At 43.5% G+C, this 15,857-nt stretch overlaps 1 protein-coding gene across 2 annotated transcripts in view; it reads left to right on the forward strand.

Moving 5' to 3' along the window:
- sec62 (SEC62 homolog, preprotein translocation factor) overlaps window positions 1-14,066 on the forward strand; it is a 49,316-nt gene extending 35,250 nt beyond the window's left edge. Inside the window, exons 5-8 of one of the 2 annotated variants that reach the window (XM_063045303.1) lie at window positions 3,862-3,957; window positions 5,408-5,468; window positions 5,660-5,779; window positions 11,571-14,066. In XM_063045303.1, the coding sequence (XP_062901373.1) occupies window positions 3,862-3,957; window positions 5,408-5,468; window positions 5,660-5,779; window positions 11,571-12,013 (720 nt within the window). In that variant the 3' untranslated portion in view covers window positions 12,014-14,066. The remainder of the gene's footprint in view (window positions 1-3,861; window positions 3,958-5,407; window positions 5,469-5,659; window positions 5,780-11,570) is intronic. The other variant, XM_063045304.1, reaches the window with a different exon arrangement.
- Window positions 14,067-15,857: the final 1,791 nt, after the last annotated feature.

The following is a 15,857-nucleotide window of genomic DNA, read 5'->3' on the forward strand; positions in this document are numbered from 1 at the left end:
GATCCTGAAGGGCAAATATTTTCACTCAGAGGGTGGTCTGTGAATGGAATGAGCTGCCAGAGGAAGTGGTTGAGGCAGGTACATGAAGAACATTTAAAAAGCATTTGGACAAGTATGCGAATAGGAAAGATACAAAGTCAAGTTTATTGTCAAATGTACATTTGCAGAATACAAATGAGCAATGAAAAATACACTTGCAGCAGTGTCACAGGCATCAAATACAAAACAGTCATACATGGATTAAGCATGAATTAAAGTTAAACAAGTAACAACACAATTAGAATGGGAAAAGGTCCATTGTAGTGGAAAGTGCTCATAGTGCTGCTAAATTGTAGTGATTTAAGAACGAAATGTTTGAAAAGAAGTAGCTGTTGCTGAATCTGGTGGTGCAGGATGTCAGGCTTCTGTACCTGCTCCCCAGTGGGAGCTAATGATGACAGATTTTACCTACTTGAGGCAGCACCTCATGTAAATATGGTTTAGTGGGATGTGGGTGAAACACGGGCAAATGGAACTAGATTATATGGGCATCCTGGTCAGCATGGATCAGTTGGGCCAAATGTCCTCATAAAACTGTTGAATTGGGGCATTAAGAACAAAGCTGATACATTAATGCCTTTTGTGCACATGAATCTCTATAGCCCTGTGACATGACAGAGCAATCTTCGAAGATCAAGGATAGTTCAGTGTAATGGCATAATAAACTCTGGCCCCTGCCAGTGATGTGCTGTTAAAAAATTAAAAATGAATAAGTAAACGAATCGTGCAATTGAGTAAGAGGAATAGCAAGTAAAGATTTTAAAAGTGATGTACTGGGTGCAGTGTCTAATTTCAGGTATTGATGAGATAGATTTATAAACTCTGAACCCTTTCATGGAGTCTCCCAATGTACATTTGGTCACTGTTGAGTGACACATTTTGCATTTACAAATTTCAGGTTTTGATCTGAACCTCCGATCTACCTTTCGGCTTTGATCTGAGTCTCTGATTGGGCTTCAATCCAGATCTCCGATCAGCTTTTGGCTTTGATCCGGATCTCCAAACAGCTTTCAGGCTTCAATCCAGATCTCTGACCAGCTTTCAGGCTTTGATCTGGACCTCCAACCAACTTTCAGGCTTTTATCCGGACCTCCGATCTGCTTTCAGGCTTCAATTTGGACCTCCCATCGACCTGTGGGCTTTGATCTGGACCTCCCATCGACCTGTGGGCTTCGATCTGGACCTCCCATTGACCTGTGGGCTTCGATCCGGTCCTCCGATCGAACTGTGGGCTTCAATCTGGACCTCTGATCGACCTGTGGGCTTCGATCTGGACCTCTGATCGACCTGTGGGCTTCGATCTGGACCCGCGATCAAACTGTGGGCTTCGATCCGGACCTCCAATCGACCTGTGGGCTTCGATCCGGACCTCCAATCGACCTGTGGGCTTCGATCCGGACCTCCGATCGACCTGTGGGCTTCGATCTGGACCTCCCATCGACCTGTGGGCTTCAATCCGGACCTCCCATCAACCTGTGGGCTTCGATCCGGACCTCCGATAGAACTGTGGGCTTCGATCCAGACCTCTGATCGAACTGTGGGCTTCGATCTGGATCTCCAATTTATCTTCGTGCTTTGATCTTTAGTATTGACCTATGATTTGCTGATGAAACTGGATTGGACCCTGGATGAGGGCCTTAACTTCAGGCCTTGAACGGCAGACTAGCCAATGACTGGACCCAAAAACTAGACCTGAGCAGTTAGGACTTTATTGGAGGGTAAGAGAAAAAGTGGTAATCTTATAGAATTACAGAAGATCATCAGGGACATAGGGTCAATGTGCACCTTCTTGTTCTCATGGTTGGATTATCAAGAACTAGAAGGCAGCAGTTTAAAGTGAGAGGGGAGAGATATAATTGGAACCTGAGAAGCAATATGTTTACCAAGTGTGATCAGTATATTTATATTATCAGGGTACTGGAATGAACTGCTAGAGGAAGTGGTTAAGGCAGGTACGGAGATAGGAAAGGTTTAGAGGGAAATGGCTCAGACTTGGGCAAATGGAACCAGCTTAGAAGGGCATCTTGGTTGGGCTGGATAAGTTGGACCAAAGGGCCTGTTTCCCTGCTATATTTTTTTTGTATTTGCTTTTCCAAAAATGTCCATATTTTATAATATTTTAAATAGTTATTAATACTTGGGCAGTCTGGAAATCCAAAGCAAAACAAAAAGTGTAATACCTTTAGTAGTTTTGTCATGTTCAGCATGAAGAAACATTCATTGTTTTAAAGGTTTGGCAGTTCTCAGGACTGCAAGTTTTAGGATGGAAGTTCCATGCAAAATAATTGAGTGTTCTTCTGAGTGAAGATATAAGCAGAAGCAACTCAATGCTGACCACAAGTTTTGGGCCTAAAAAGCCTCAGAACAACTGCTGTTCCATGATCCTTCAGCACTGAAATGGAATAAGATACCAGCAGTACCAACCATTGAAAGATGGTTGGCCTAGTTAAATTCAGGACTGGAAGTTGGGCAGAACACCCCACCATCACCACTGCTCCTGGGGAAGTGTTTCTGTATAGTACCTGTCACTGGTACTGAGAGGAAATTGAGAGCAAAAGTTTAGATATTGTGGAGGAGTTCAGAGGCTTCTGGTAAAAGGGCAGCACTCTTGGTTGCAGCCTCCTGTCTGTATCCAGCAAATGGCTGGACACTGGTAATATAGCAAGTCCAGTTGATTGGTTCATTGTCAAGACCGATGGCAGGGGCAGCTGTGTGGCCTCAGTTGTTAAGCAGACCAGACCCTCATACGGTGAGCGCATTGGAGTCCGTGCTGGGTCGGGGGCTGGCTTCTTCCGTGGGCGCTGCTGTCCTGTATTTGCTTCCTGGAAAATGAGCTGGATTGCCTGCGGCTGACCCAGCGCAAGATGGGGAACTACTGCATGTTTGTTCTTGTAGAAACGTGGCTGCAGGACAACATCCCATGCACTTCCAGTCTGCAGACCATGCCACAGGGACTTGTGCTAATACTATTTGTGTGACTGTATGTGCTATCATAACTATATGTGCTGTGTGTGACTGTCTTTACTCTGCTTTGCACCATGGACCTGGAGGAATGCTGTTTTGTTGAGCTCTATACATGTGTATGGTTGAATAACAATTCAACTTGAACTTGAACTTGATACAGCTCAAGACTTATAACTGACCCATTCTATAACATACACACACCTAAATACTTGCGATTGGCCCATCCAGCTTTTTTTTAATTCTTAGAAAGTGTGATTGTACACTTCTAAGATCACTCAGGAGTTCTTTACCATCAGAAAAAGATCTGATTGAGGTGATTAAAATTATTATACAAGCCCGTGTTGTCTAACTAACCTACTAACCCATATGCCTTTAGAATGTGGGAGGAAACAGACCATCCAGAGGAAGCCCACGTGGCCGCAGAGAGAACGTACAAACTCCTTATAGACAGCTGCAGGCATTGAACCCACTGTAGTAGTGTTACACTCACTAAACTACTGTGCCGCTGTATAATTATAATAATTATGAAGATGAAGTTAGACAGGTAAAGTGCCAGACCTGACAAACATTTGGAACATTAATTAAGGATATTCTTTAAGAAATTAAGAGGAAAAGTTAGCTGAGTAATAGTGGTGCAATTGTGGTATTTGTGAACAGGCGTTGCTGGAATAATTAGCATTGATGGGTTCAAAGGAGGAGGAGTGGCTATGTAGAGTCTAAGTGATTTGACTGGAGGACAGTTAGTGTGAAGCATTTACTTATCAGGTCCGTTTTCATTCTGGTAATTCTTTCCACTTTTCCAAACCTGACCCTCACAGCTGCAAGATAGTACATCAAAACTGTATTGTTTTTTTTTAGGATGAAGCTCCAGGAACACCAAAGAAAAAGAAGGAAACAAAAAGAAAATTTAAACTGGAGCCGCATAATGACCAATTTTTCCTTGATGGAAATGAGGTAAAACAAAAGAAATAAAAATGATTAGCCTTATTATCATATGTACATTGAAACATCAAAACATACAGTGAAATGCATTGTTTGCTTCAGTTGTTGCATCAATGGCCACTGCAGTTGATCAAATCAAATGCTGCTTTCAGTGCCAACATAGAATGCCCACAACTTACTAACCCTTACCCTGTTACCCTGACTGGGCGTATTTGGAATGTAGGAGGAAACCAGAGCACCTGCAAGAAACCTGTGCAGGCATGGGGAGAATTATGTACAGGCAGCAATGGGAATCAAACACTGATTGCTAGCACTGTAAAGCATAACACTCACTGCTTGCCACTGTGCCTCCCTGGTAATCATCAGCTGTAGAAGCTTTCCCAAGGAGGCCTGTCTTGTTGCCCTCTGTGCAGATGATGCTATGCAGTACAGTCCCATTGATACAGGGCAATGGCCCAGAGTAATGGGTTTCTGACATTTAGTGATTATCATCGGGACTCTGGTGTTGCAAGGCAGCAGCTATAACAGATATGCCACTGGGCTCCCCATTTTTAAAATTAAAAACAGCTTCTTCCGAAACCCTTTCCAAGCTGGTGACCAATGGTCAGAGGTCGTCGGTACCTCTTGCCCCACTAAGCACGGTCACCACTTAGTTCCATTCTGACCCCAGCAAGGGTCATAGAACTGTCTAGTCTAGAACTGGAACCTGGTGCTAACTCTGATCCTTTAGTCCCCAAGATTGTTTTAAAAATGGGAAGCTCAGTGGTATATCTGGTATAACTGCAGCTTTGCAACGGCAAAGTTCCGGCTTCAGTCTTAACATCGGGTACTGTCTCTGGGCTTTCCTGCAACAGCATGCATTTCCTCGTGCACTAACTGGCCACTACAACTTTCCCCAAGTGTGTGGGTGAGTGGTATAATCTGGGGACTTGGGGGGGAAATAATGAAAATGTGGAGAGAATAAACAATAATGGAATTAAAGGTTAGCTTTATTTGTCAGGTATACATCGAAAGATGCGGTGAAATGTGTCATTTGTATCAAATCAAAGCAGCAAAAATTGTGCTGGGCAGCTCCCAAGATTCAATGAGATTAGACTTATCACTTGTACAGTGAAACATACGGTGACTGTGTCATTTGCATCAATGACCAACATGGTCTGAGGATGTGCTAGGGGCAGCCCGTAAGTGTTGCCATTCTTCTGGCACAGCATAACGTCTGTAACTTATTAACCTTAATCCGTATGTCTTTGAAATGTGGGAGGAAACCAGAGCACCCAGAGGAAACCTACGTAGTCACAAGGAGAACATACAAACTCCTTACAAAAAGCGGCAAAAATTGAACCCCTGTCGCTGCTCCAACACCACCTGATCTGAATAGTTACCAGCATCTTTGTGCTTTTATTTCTGTACTTCCAGTGTTTGGAGTGAATACTCTGTCCATTTCTGTGATTTTGTTTTGCAGGTTTATGTGTGGATTTATGATCCTGTTCATTTCAAGACGTTTGCAATGGGACTGGTATTAGGTAAAAGGTTCAAGGAGCCGTCAGGCACCACGATTTATGTATGCTTATTACCCCATTCATGTCTTCATCCACCCTCTCCCCCCTGTGCACTGCCACCTCACCCCTCCCTATTTTGCTTACTTGCTCTAGCGGTCTGTCTTGACTTCAGAGGAGGGCTGGACTAACGTTGTGTGTGTTTGGCTGTTGAACAGTTATTGCGGTGATAGCTGCCACACTTTTTCCGTTGTGGCCTGCGGAGATGCGAGTGGGTGTTTACTACCTCAGTGTTGCTGCGGGCTGCTTCGTGGCCAGCATCCTCCTCCTCGCAGTGGGTGAGTGAAGATCTGCATTGATTATTTTCCACCTTGCGTGCCCACGCTAACTACACAACAGCATAGCAGTAGTGTTCGCAATAGCGCCAGTGACATGCATTCAATCCCTGCCGCTGTCCGTAAGGAGTTTATGCGTTCTCCCCACCACCACGTGTGTTCCCTGCAGGTGTTCGTTTCCTCTCACTATCCAAAGATGTATGGTTGAATTAGTCACAGGAGTGTAATTGGGCACCTCCGGCTCATTGATCAGGTTGTATCTTTAAATGAAACAAATTAATGAGACTCAACGTAGATTGGGAGATTGCTTTACTGAGCACCTATGCTCCATCCGCCAGAAAAAGCGAGATCCACCAGAATCTACCCATTTTAATTGCACTTTCCATTTCCATTCCAATACTGTCACGATGAGGTGACACTCGGGTTGGAGGAACAGCACCTTGTATTCCGCCTGAGTAGCTTCCAATGTCAATTTCTAGATGGCACCCCACCGCCTTTCCCTTGCCCCTCCCGCACATTATTTCCTCATCTGCACATCGCCTCCCTCTGGTGCTCTTCCCCCCCTTTTTTTCCTTCCATGGCTTTCTGTCCTCTCCTATTAAAATTCCCCCTTCTCCAGCCCTGTATCTCTTCCACCAATCAACTTCCCAGATCTTTACATCACTCCTCCCCCTCCCGTTTCTTCCACCCCCCCCCACCTTTTAACTCTACTCCTCATCCTTTTTTCTCCAGTCCTGCTGAAGGGTCTTGGCCGGAAATATCAACTATACTCTTTTCCATAGATGCTGCCTGGCCCACTGAGTTCATCCAGCATTTTGTGTGTGTTGCTTGAATTTCCAGCATCTGCAGATTTCCTCTTGTTTATAATCATCATACAGCTGATTACACTTAAGGACGGGTTACACTTAAATCCTCGGGGGACCAATATCCTGGCAGGGAGATTAGCGGGGGCTACTGAGGTGACTTTAAACTAGAATGGTTGGGGGGTGGGAATCAAATTAAAGCGGCTAGGTGTGAGGAGGTTAGTTCACAACAGAGGGATGGGAACCAGTGCAGAGAGACAGAGGGGTGTAAAGTGAGCGTAGAAGCAAGAAGTACAAAGGGGAAAAGTAAAAGTGGCAGGCCGACAAATCCAGGGCAAGCATTAAAAAGGGCTAAGAGAGTTGTAAAAGAGTGCCTGAAGGCTTTATGTGTCAATGCAAGGAGCATTCGTAATAAGGTGGATGAATTGAAAGTGCAGATTGTTATTAATGATTATGATATAGTTGGGATCACAGAGACATGGCTCCAGGGTGACCAGGGATGGGAGCTCAACGTTCAGGGATATTCAATATTCAGGAGGGATAGACACGAAGGAAGGGGAGGTGGGGTGGCGTTGCTGGTTAAAAAAGAGATTAACGCAATAGAAAGGAAGGACATAAGCCGGGAAGATGTGGAATCGATATGGGTAGAGCTGCGTAACACTAAGGGGCAGAAGACGCTGGTGGGAGTTGTGTACAGGCCACCTAACAGTAGTAGTGAGGTCGGAGATGGTATTAAACAGGAAATTAGAAATGTGTGCAATAAAGGAACAGCAGTTATAATGGGTGACTTCAATCTACATGTAGACTGGGTGAACCAAATTGGTAAAGGTGCTGAGGAAGAGGATTTCTTGGAATGTATGCGGGATGGTTTTTTGAACCAACATGTCGAGGAACCGACTAGAGAGCAGGCTATTCTGGACTGGGTTTTGAGCAATGAGGAAGGGTTAATTAGCGATCTTGTCGTGAGAGGCCCCTTGGGTAAGAGTGACCATAATATGGTGGAATTCTTCATTAACATGGAGAGTGACGTAGTTAATTCAGAAACAAAGGTTCTGAACTTAAAGAGGGGTAACTTTGAAGGTATGAGACATGAATTAGCTAAGATAGACTGGCAAATGACACTTCAAGGATTGACGGTGGATATGCAATGGCAGGCATTTAAAGGTTGCATGGATGAACTACAACAATTGTTCATCCCAGTTTGGCAAAAGAATAAATCAAGGAAGGTAGTGCACCCGTGGCTGACAAGAGAAATTAGGGATAGTATCAATTCCAAAGAAGTAGCATACAAATTAGCCAGAGAAAGTGGCTCACCTGAGGACTGGGAGAAATTCAGAGTTCAGCAGAGGAGGACAAAGGGCTTAATTAGGAAGGGGAAAAAAGATTATGAGAGAAAACTGGCAGAGAACATAAAAACGGACTGTAAAAGCTTTTATAGATATGTAAAAAGGAAAAGACTGATAAAGACAAATGTAGGTCCCCTGCAAACAGAAACAGGTGAATTGATTATGGGGAGCAAGGACATGGCAGACCAATTGAATAATTACTTTGGTTCTGTCTTCACTAAGGAGGACATAAATAATCTTCCAGAAATAGTAAGGGACAGAGGGTCCAGTGAGATGGAGGAACTGAGCGAAATACATGTTAGTAGGGAAGTGGTGTTAGGTAAATTGAAGGGATTGAAGGCAGATAAATCCCCAGGGCCAGATGGTCTGCATCCCAGAGTGCTTAAGGAAGTGGCCCAAGAAATAGTGGATGCATTAGTGATAATTTTTCAAAACTCGTTAGATTCTGGACTAGTTCCTGAGGATTGGAGGGTGGCTAATGTAACCCCACTTTTTAAAAAAGGAGGGAGAGAGAAACCGGGGAATTATAGGCCGGTTAGCCTAACGTCGGTGGTGGGGAAACTGCTGGAGTCAGTTATCAAGGATGTGATAACAGCACATTTGGAAAGCGGTGAAATGATCGGACAAAGTCAGCATGGATTTGTGAAAGGAAAATCATGTCTGACGAATCTCATAGAATTTTTTGAGGATGTAACTAGTAGAGTGGATAGGGGAGAACCAGTGGATGTGGTATATTTGGATTTTCAAAAGGCTTTTGACAAGGTCCCACATAGGAGATTAGTGTGCAAACTTAAAGCACACGGTATTGGGGGTAAGGTATTGGTGTGGGTGGAGAATTGGTTAGCAGACAGGAAGCAAAGAGTGGGAATAAACGGGACCTTTTCAGAATGGCAGGCGGTGACTAGTGGGGTACCGCAAGGCTCAGTGCTGGGACCCCAGTTGTTTACAATATATATTAATGACTTGGATGAGGGAATTAAATGCAGCATCTCCAAGTTTGCGGATGACACGAAGCTGGGTGGCAGTGTTAGCAGTGAGGAGGATGCTAAGAGGATGCAGGGTGACTTGGATAGGTTGGGTGAGTGGGCAAACTCATGGCAGATGCAATTTAATGTGGATAAATGTGAAGTTATCCACTTTGGTGGCAAAAATAGGAAAACAGATTATTATCTGAATGGTGGCCGATTAGGAAAAGGGGAGGTGCAACGAGACCTGGGTGTCATTATACACCAGTCATTGAAAGTGGGCATGCAGGTACAGCAGGCGGTGAAAAAGGCGAACGGTATGCTGGCATTTATAGCGAGAGGATTCGAGTACAGGAGCAGGGAGGTACTACTGCAATTGTACAAGGCCTTGGTGAGACCACACCTGGAGTATTGTGTGCAGTTTTGGTCCCCTAATCTGAGGAAAGACATCTTTGCCATAGAGGGAGTACAAAGAAGGTTCACCAGATTGATTCCTGGGATGGCAGGTCTTTCATATGAAGAAAGACTGGATGAACTGGGCTTGTACTCGTTGGAATTTAGAAGATTGAGGGGGGATCTGATTGAAACGTATAAGATCCTAAAGGGATTGGACAGGCTAGATGCAGGAAGATTGTTCCCGATGTTGGGGAGGTCTAGAACGAGGGGTCACAGTTTGAGGATAGAGGGGAAGCCTTTTAGGACCGAGGTTAGGAAAAACTTCTTCACACAGAGAGTGGTGAATCTGTGGAATTCTCTGCCACAGCAAACTGTTGAGGCCAGTTCATTAGCTATGTTTAAAAGGAAGTTAGATATGGCCCTTGTGGCTACAGGGGTCAGGGGGTATGGAGGGAAGGCTGGGTTCTGAGTTGGATGATCAGCCATGATCATAATAAATGGCGGTGCAGGCTCGAAGGGCCGAATGGCCTACTCCTGCACCTATTTTCTATGTTTCTATGTTTCTATAACAAATAAATTTCACAAGATTACAAGTGCCTGGAGCATCAGAATTCGGAATTCAGTCCCAGTGTCCTCTGTAAGGAGTTTGTACATTCTCCCCAGGACCACGTGGTTTTCCTCTGGGTGCTATGCCTTCCTCCCACATTCCAAAGATGTACCAGTTAATAAGTTAATTAGTCAGTGTAAATTGTGCTGTGATTAGACTAGAGTTAAAAATCGGTTGCTGGGCGCAAAGGGCTGGAAGGGCCTATATCTCAAAATGAGTAAATATATGATTGAAATGTGTGCTGGGTTCAATAGGACTAGCATGATGGACGAGTTGGGCTGAAGGGCCTGTTTAATGCTGTAAGACTCTGTGAAAATAGTCAAGGAGATGAAGCTGAAGCTACAGCATTTTATATCACACTCCTTTCAGGATGTCCTGTATTACAAAACAGTAATAAAATTTGTCAATTTTATTGTGATATAGGGAAGGTAAAGCCACTGAGCACAGATCTGCTGTACAGTGCCACTCTGGAAAGATAACCTCATGATTTTAGTAGAGAAATAAATTACTTTTGGCCAGGGAGAGGACTCCACATGTCTGAATAGCATCATATTGCAATCAGTTTTGGGCCCCTTGTCTAAGAAAGGATGTGCTGGCATTGGAGAGGGTTCAGAGGTGGTTCACAAGAATGATTCTGGGAATTAAAGGGTTAATGTATGAGGAGCATTTGATGGCTCTGGGCCTGTACTCGCTTGAGTTTAGAAGATTGACAGGGCAATCTCACTGAAACCTATTAAATATTGAAAGGCCTGGATAGAGAGGCTGTTTGCAGTAGTGGGGGAATCTCAAAACCAGAGGGAACAGTCTCAGATTGAAGGACATTCCTTTAGAATAGAGATAAGGAGGAATTTCTCCAGCCAGAGGAAGATGAATCTGGGTAATTCATTGCATTAGAGAGCTGTGGAGGCCAAGTCATTGGGTGTGTTTAAAGCAGAGGTTGATAGGTTCTTGATTAGTAAGGCGGCAAAGGTCATGGGGAGAAGGCAGGAGAACGGGATTGAACGGGGATAATGAATCAGCCATGATTGAATGGCAGAACAGACTTGATGGGCGAAATGGCCTGATACTGCTCCTGCATCTTATGGTCATAGCACATTTTCCCATCGTCATCCCTCTTGCAAGGCTGCGCTCCCTCTGCCAAGGTTATTGTGCTTAACTCTCGAGATTGGGATATCAGTGCCGAATTTTTTAATTTGGCCAAGAGGTTCCTCACTGACCCTCCCCCTCCCCCCCCCCGCCCCCATGACTATTTTTAAAGAAAACAGAAGTACAGCTTAGGAACAGGCCTTCAATGTGCCAAACTAATTAAACACCCACCAATGTAATCTCTTTTGTCTACACAATGTCCATATCCCACCATTCATCTGCCTATCTAAGAGCCTCTTAAATACCACTGACACGTTTTTTTCTTTGCTTTGTGGCAGCAGTACAGTGCAATATTTTTTTTTAAAAAACTAAAAGAACTACTGAGGTAGTTCATGGGTTGGCACATTGTTCATTCAGAAATTTGATGATGGAGGGGAAGAACCTGTTCCTAAACTTTCGAGTGTGAGTCTTCAGGCTCCATTAAATTTTGTGTCCAGGAGGTGGCCTTATCTTTTGGTAATAGTGTGACTTTTATGACTGACTGCTGCTTAGTACTGATGCTTATATATTCATCTCTTCAAATCCTTGCAGCTCGGTGCATTCTCTTCCTCTTAATCTGGCTCCTTACTGGTGGCCGCCACCATTTCTGGTTTTTGCCAAACCTGACAGCGGACGTTGGCTTCATAGACTCCTTCAGGCCCCTATACACACACGAGTATAAAGGGCCTAAACAGGACTCCAAGAAATCTGGTGAGGAAAAACAGCCACAACTCAGCGAAGAAGAGGCGAAGGAGGAAGAAGGAGAAGACTCGGGAGCAAAGGCATCAGTGGCAGTGGAGAGCGCAGTTGCAGAAAGGGTGTCAGACACGGACAGTGACCGGAGGGATGATGACTGTTCCCAGCATAGCAGCGGTAATGGGAATGACTTTGAAATGATCACTAAAGATGAACTAGATCAGCCCACAGATGACGAGGACGAGGAAGAAGAGGAGGAGGAGGAGGAGACGACACAACCACTACACAGCAAGTCATAGAACAGGGACACTTTCATCTCCGGCAGTCAAGCACAAGGAGCTGATGGTGGAGACAGTTCCACATTGTTGGGGACATCTGGTCAATTGTGGATGCCACAAATGAGAAATTGTGAAATTTAAAACTGCATAATAAGCATAGCATTTTAAAATTGTCCCACTCAAAACACAATGATCAAAAGCCACTACATTTTGGTGGAGTTGGAGGGAGTCATAGAATTTTCCTCAGTGTTTTGTTTCAAAGACTATGAATTTCCCATCACAAATACGGCCCATTCAGTGGTCTGAGAGAAATTCACAAAGCTGTCTGTCCATCCTTGCTCAGCAGAAAGAACTGAGGGGCAAAATCTCAGAGTTGTGGTTTGAAATACCCACATCCCTAGCATCCGTACTCTCTAGGCTCAGTGAACTTACCATCTACACTCAAATAAACAGCAAATTAACATGTTGCTGTAAAGCTGGAAGATGCTATCATCCAGGCAATTGACATCAGTGCAGTTCTTTGAGGTCTGGAGAATGTGTGGGTGCCAGATCTTCTTTGAAAGGTCTCCCGGTTTTGCCGCAAGTTTGACCAGTAAGAGTGCAAATCTGGTGGTGGGAGTTCTGTTAAGAAACAGAAAGCTAAACCAAAATAGAAAAGTCCATTTCTGTTTAATAAGCTCCTTGAATCTGGCAACAAACCATTAAATGTGTCTTGTTTGCTACATCAAGCAGTCCTTCCATTTCAGTTAAAATTTGACATCTTTACCGTTATTAACAATTAATAGAAGCAAGTGTTTATTTTTCCAACTGCTGTGGATGGAATTGGTTAAACGTATGCAGAAACAATATTTAAGGATTGCCTTTATAATTAGGAATAAATAAAATGATGCTTGGGCTATGCACAATATGTGATAATTTCAGAAATTTAGGTTGTGTAGCCAAAGAATTTCTGTCCCTTCAAAGCATGAGATTAGTGAATGGATGTAATTATTCTCCAACATCTATTAGTTTTAACCTCTTTCAGCAGTGAGGAGAATAAGAAAGGTTGGGAAGTGCCAATTCAACTTGGCCATACAAAATATTCCTTCCAAAAATGATGCAGAAATGATTTTGAATTGGATCTATGTTTCAGCTAAAGTAATACTCAACTGGCTGTAATTTTCGCATTGCATGTAAGTTTTATCAGACAACTGCAGCTGTAGACTTGCATGTGGTTTGGAAGGACTGGAAAAAAATGAAACACTTACACAGGAAATCCTGATGCCATTGTGAATCTCATTGACCCTATTACTCAATAAGTCCTTTTGCAATAGAATTTCAGACTTTATTGATAATTAACATCTTGTTTCTTAATATCCCTTCAACTGCAACACACACGGCCAGCCAATTAGAAGTGTTAAAAAATGTTTTAGTCAGTTTCAAGCCTTTCTATATCCATTAGACCTCTGACACTTTCCTGGTGGCTGATGTATTGAGTTAAATGTGGAACTTAATTAGTCTCCAGCATCTGTTTGTCGTGCGGTATTGAACTGAGCTCTGACATTTCACAGAGTATCCTGAACATGGACCACATAACTTTGTAGTTACTGTTTAATTAATTAAACTATAGCACAGAAAAGAAATACTTGGTAGTGTAGGAATTTTCTATATTCATATGCTTTTCCTAATGAAATGATAAAGCATTTTTTTTCTCTGTTATCATGTGTCTTTCTTGGAGAAAGATTTGCCAGCGTGCCAGTTGTTTTTCTGGTAGTGAGTATGAACCTGCTCTCAAATGGTTTTTTTGAGTATTCGTACATCGTATAGTGTAGCTCTTGGCCAGTGCTCTTTTGTGTGTATTGCAGCAGCAAAGAGAGAGAAGAGAGAGTGAGAGGAGGGGAAGTGCTTGCTCCTTGCTCTTGTTCAAACCCAGTTATGTCCATATTTGGATTGCTATATAATTTAAAGATTTGTCTTTATGATTACTGGAACATTATTTAAACAATAACTGTTTAGCTATTTGAGGAATTAAATGTATCCTTTAATGCAATTAAAAAAGTGAAACAATTGTGTGGCTCTTGATTTACCTTTTCATTTTAATTCTAGAAGGGTCAAGTAAAAATACTGGTTTTTAGCAAGGCCAAAACTATAATTTTCTCACATCACAGCCTGTGACCTTCTCTAAACTCTGATACAAATTGTGTCCAGATAGAACTGGCACTCTAGAAAGGAACTTTGAGATCTTATTTTTAAATAATTGATAGAATAACCAATTCTGAAATTAAAATAGAATGGCACAATTTTGTGATGGCCTTTCAACCAATTCCAAGATCAATCTAATTCTTCCCTCCCACATAACCCTCCATGTGCCTATATCACCTCTCATTCTCTATCACTATAAAAAGTCCCAGCTCACTCAACTTATCCTCATAAGACATGCTCTCTAAACCTTCCACATCCTTCCTTTCATGGAGTTGTTAAAATACATTAGGACGGATAAGTCCCCGGGGCCTGACGGAATATTCCCAGGCTGCTCCACGAGGCGAGGGGAGAAACTGCTGAGCCTCTGACTAGGATCTTTATGTCCTCGTCCATGGGAATGGTACCGGAGGATTGGAGGGAGGCGAGTGTTGTCCCCTTGTTCAAAAAAAGTTAGTAGGGTTAGTCCGGGTAATCATAGACCAGTGAGCCTTACGTCTGTGGTGGGAAAGCTGTTGGAAAAGATTCTTAGAGATAGGATCTATTGGCATTTAGAGAATCATGGTGTCATCAGGGACAGTCAGCATGGCTTTGTGAAGGGCAGAGTGTGTCTAACAAGCCTGATAGAGTTCTTTGAGGAGGTGACAAGGCATATAGATGAGGGTAGTGCAGTGGATGTGATCTACATGGATTATAGCAAGGTATTTCACAAGGTTCCACACAGTAGGCTTATTCAGAAAGTCAGAAGGCATGGGATCCAGGGAAGTTTGGCCAGGTGGATTCAGAATTGGCTTGCCTGCAGAAGGCAGAGAGTGGTGGTTGAGGGAGTACATTCAGATTGGAGGATGTGACTAGTGGTGTCCCAGAAGGATCGGTTCTGGGACCTCTACTTTTCGTGATTTTTATTAACGACCTGGGTGTGGAGGTAGAATGCTGGGTTGGTAAGTTTGCAGACTACACAAAGGTTGCTGGTGTTGTAGATAGTGTAGAGGATTGTTGAAGATTGCAGAAGAGACATTGATAGGATGCAGAAGTGGCAGATAGAGTTCAACCCAGAGAAGTGAGAGGTGGAATGCTTTGGAAGGACAAACTCCAAGGCAGAGTACAAAGCAAATGGCAGGATACTTGGTAGTGTGGAGGAGCAGAGGGATCAGGGGGTACATGTCCACAGATCCCTGAAAGTTGCCTCACAGGTAGATAGGGTAGTTAAGAAAGCTTATGGAGTGTTAGCTTTCATAAGTCAAGGGACAGAGTTTAACAGTCGCGATGTAATGATGCAGGTCTATAAAACTCTGGTTGGGCCACACTTGGAGTACTGTGTCCAGTTCTGGTTGCCTCACTATAGGAAGGATGTGGAAGCATTGTGAAGGGTACAGAGGAGATTTACCAGGATGCTGCCTGGTTTAGAGAGTATGGATTATGATCAGAGATTAAGGGAGCTAGGGCTTTACTCTTTGGAGAGAAGGAGGATAAGAGGAGACATGATAGAGGTATACAAGATATTAAGAAGAATAGATAGAGTGGATAGCCAGTGCCTCTTCCCCAGGGCACCACTGCTCAATACAAGAGGACATGGCTTTAAAGTAAGGGGTGGGAAGTTCAAGGGTGATATTAGAGGAAGGTTTTTTACTCAGAGAGTGGTTGGTGCGTGGAATGCACTGCCTTAGTCAGTGGTGGAGGCAAATAC

This window comes from Mobula hypostoma, chromosome 4 (genome assembly GCF_963921235.1).
Source record: "Mobula hypostoma chromosome 4, sMobHyp1.1, whole genome shotgun sequence".
Classification (NCBI taxonomy): domain Eukaryota; kingdom Metazoa; phylum Chordata; class Chondrichthyes; order Myliobatiformes; family Myliobatidae; genus Mobula; species Mobula hypostoma.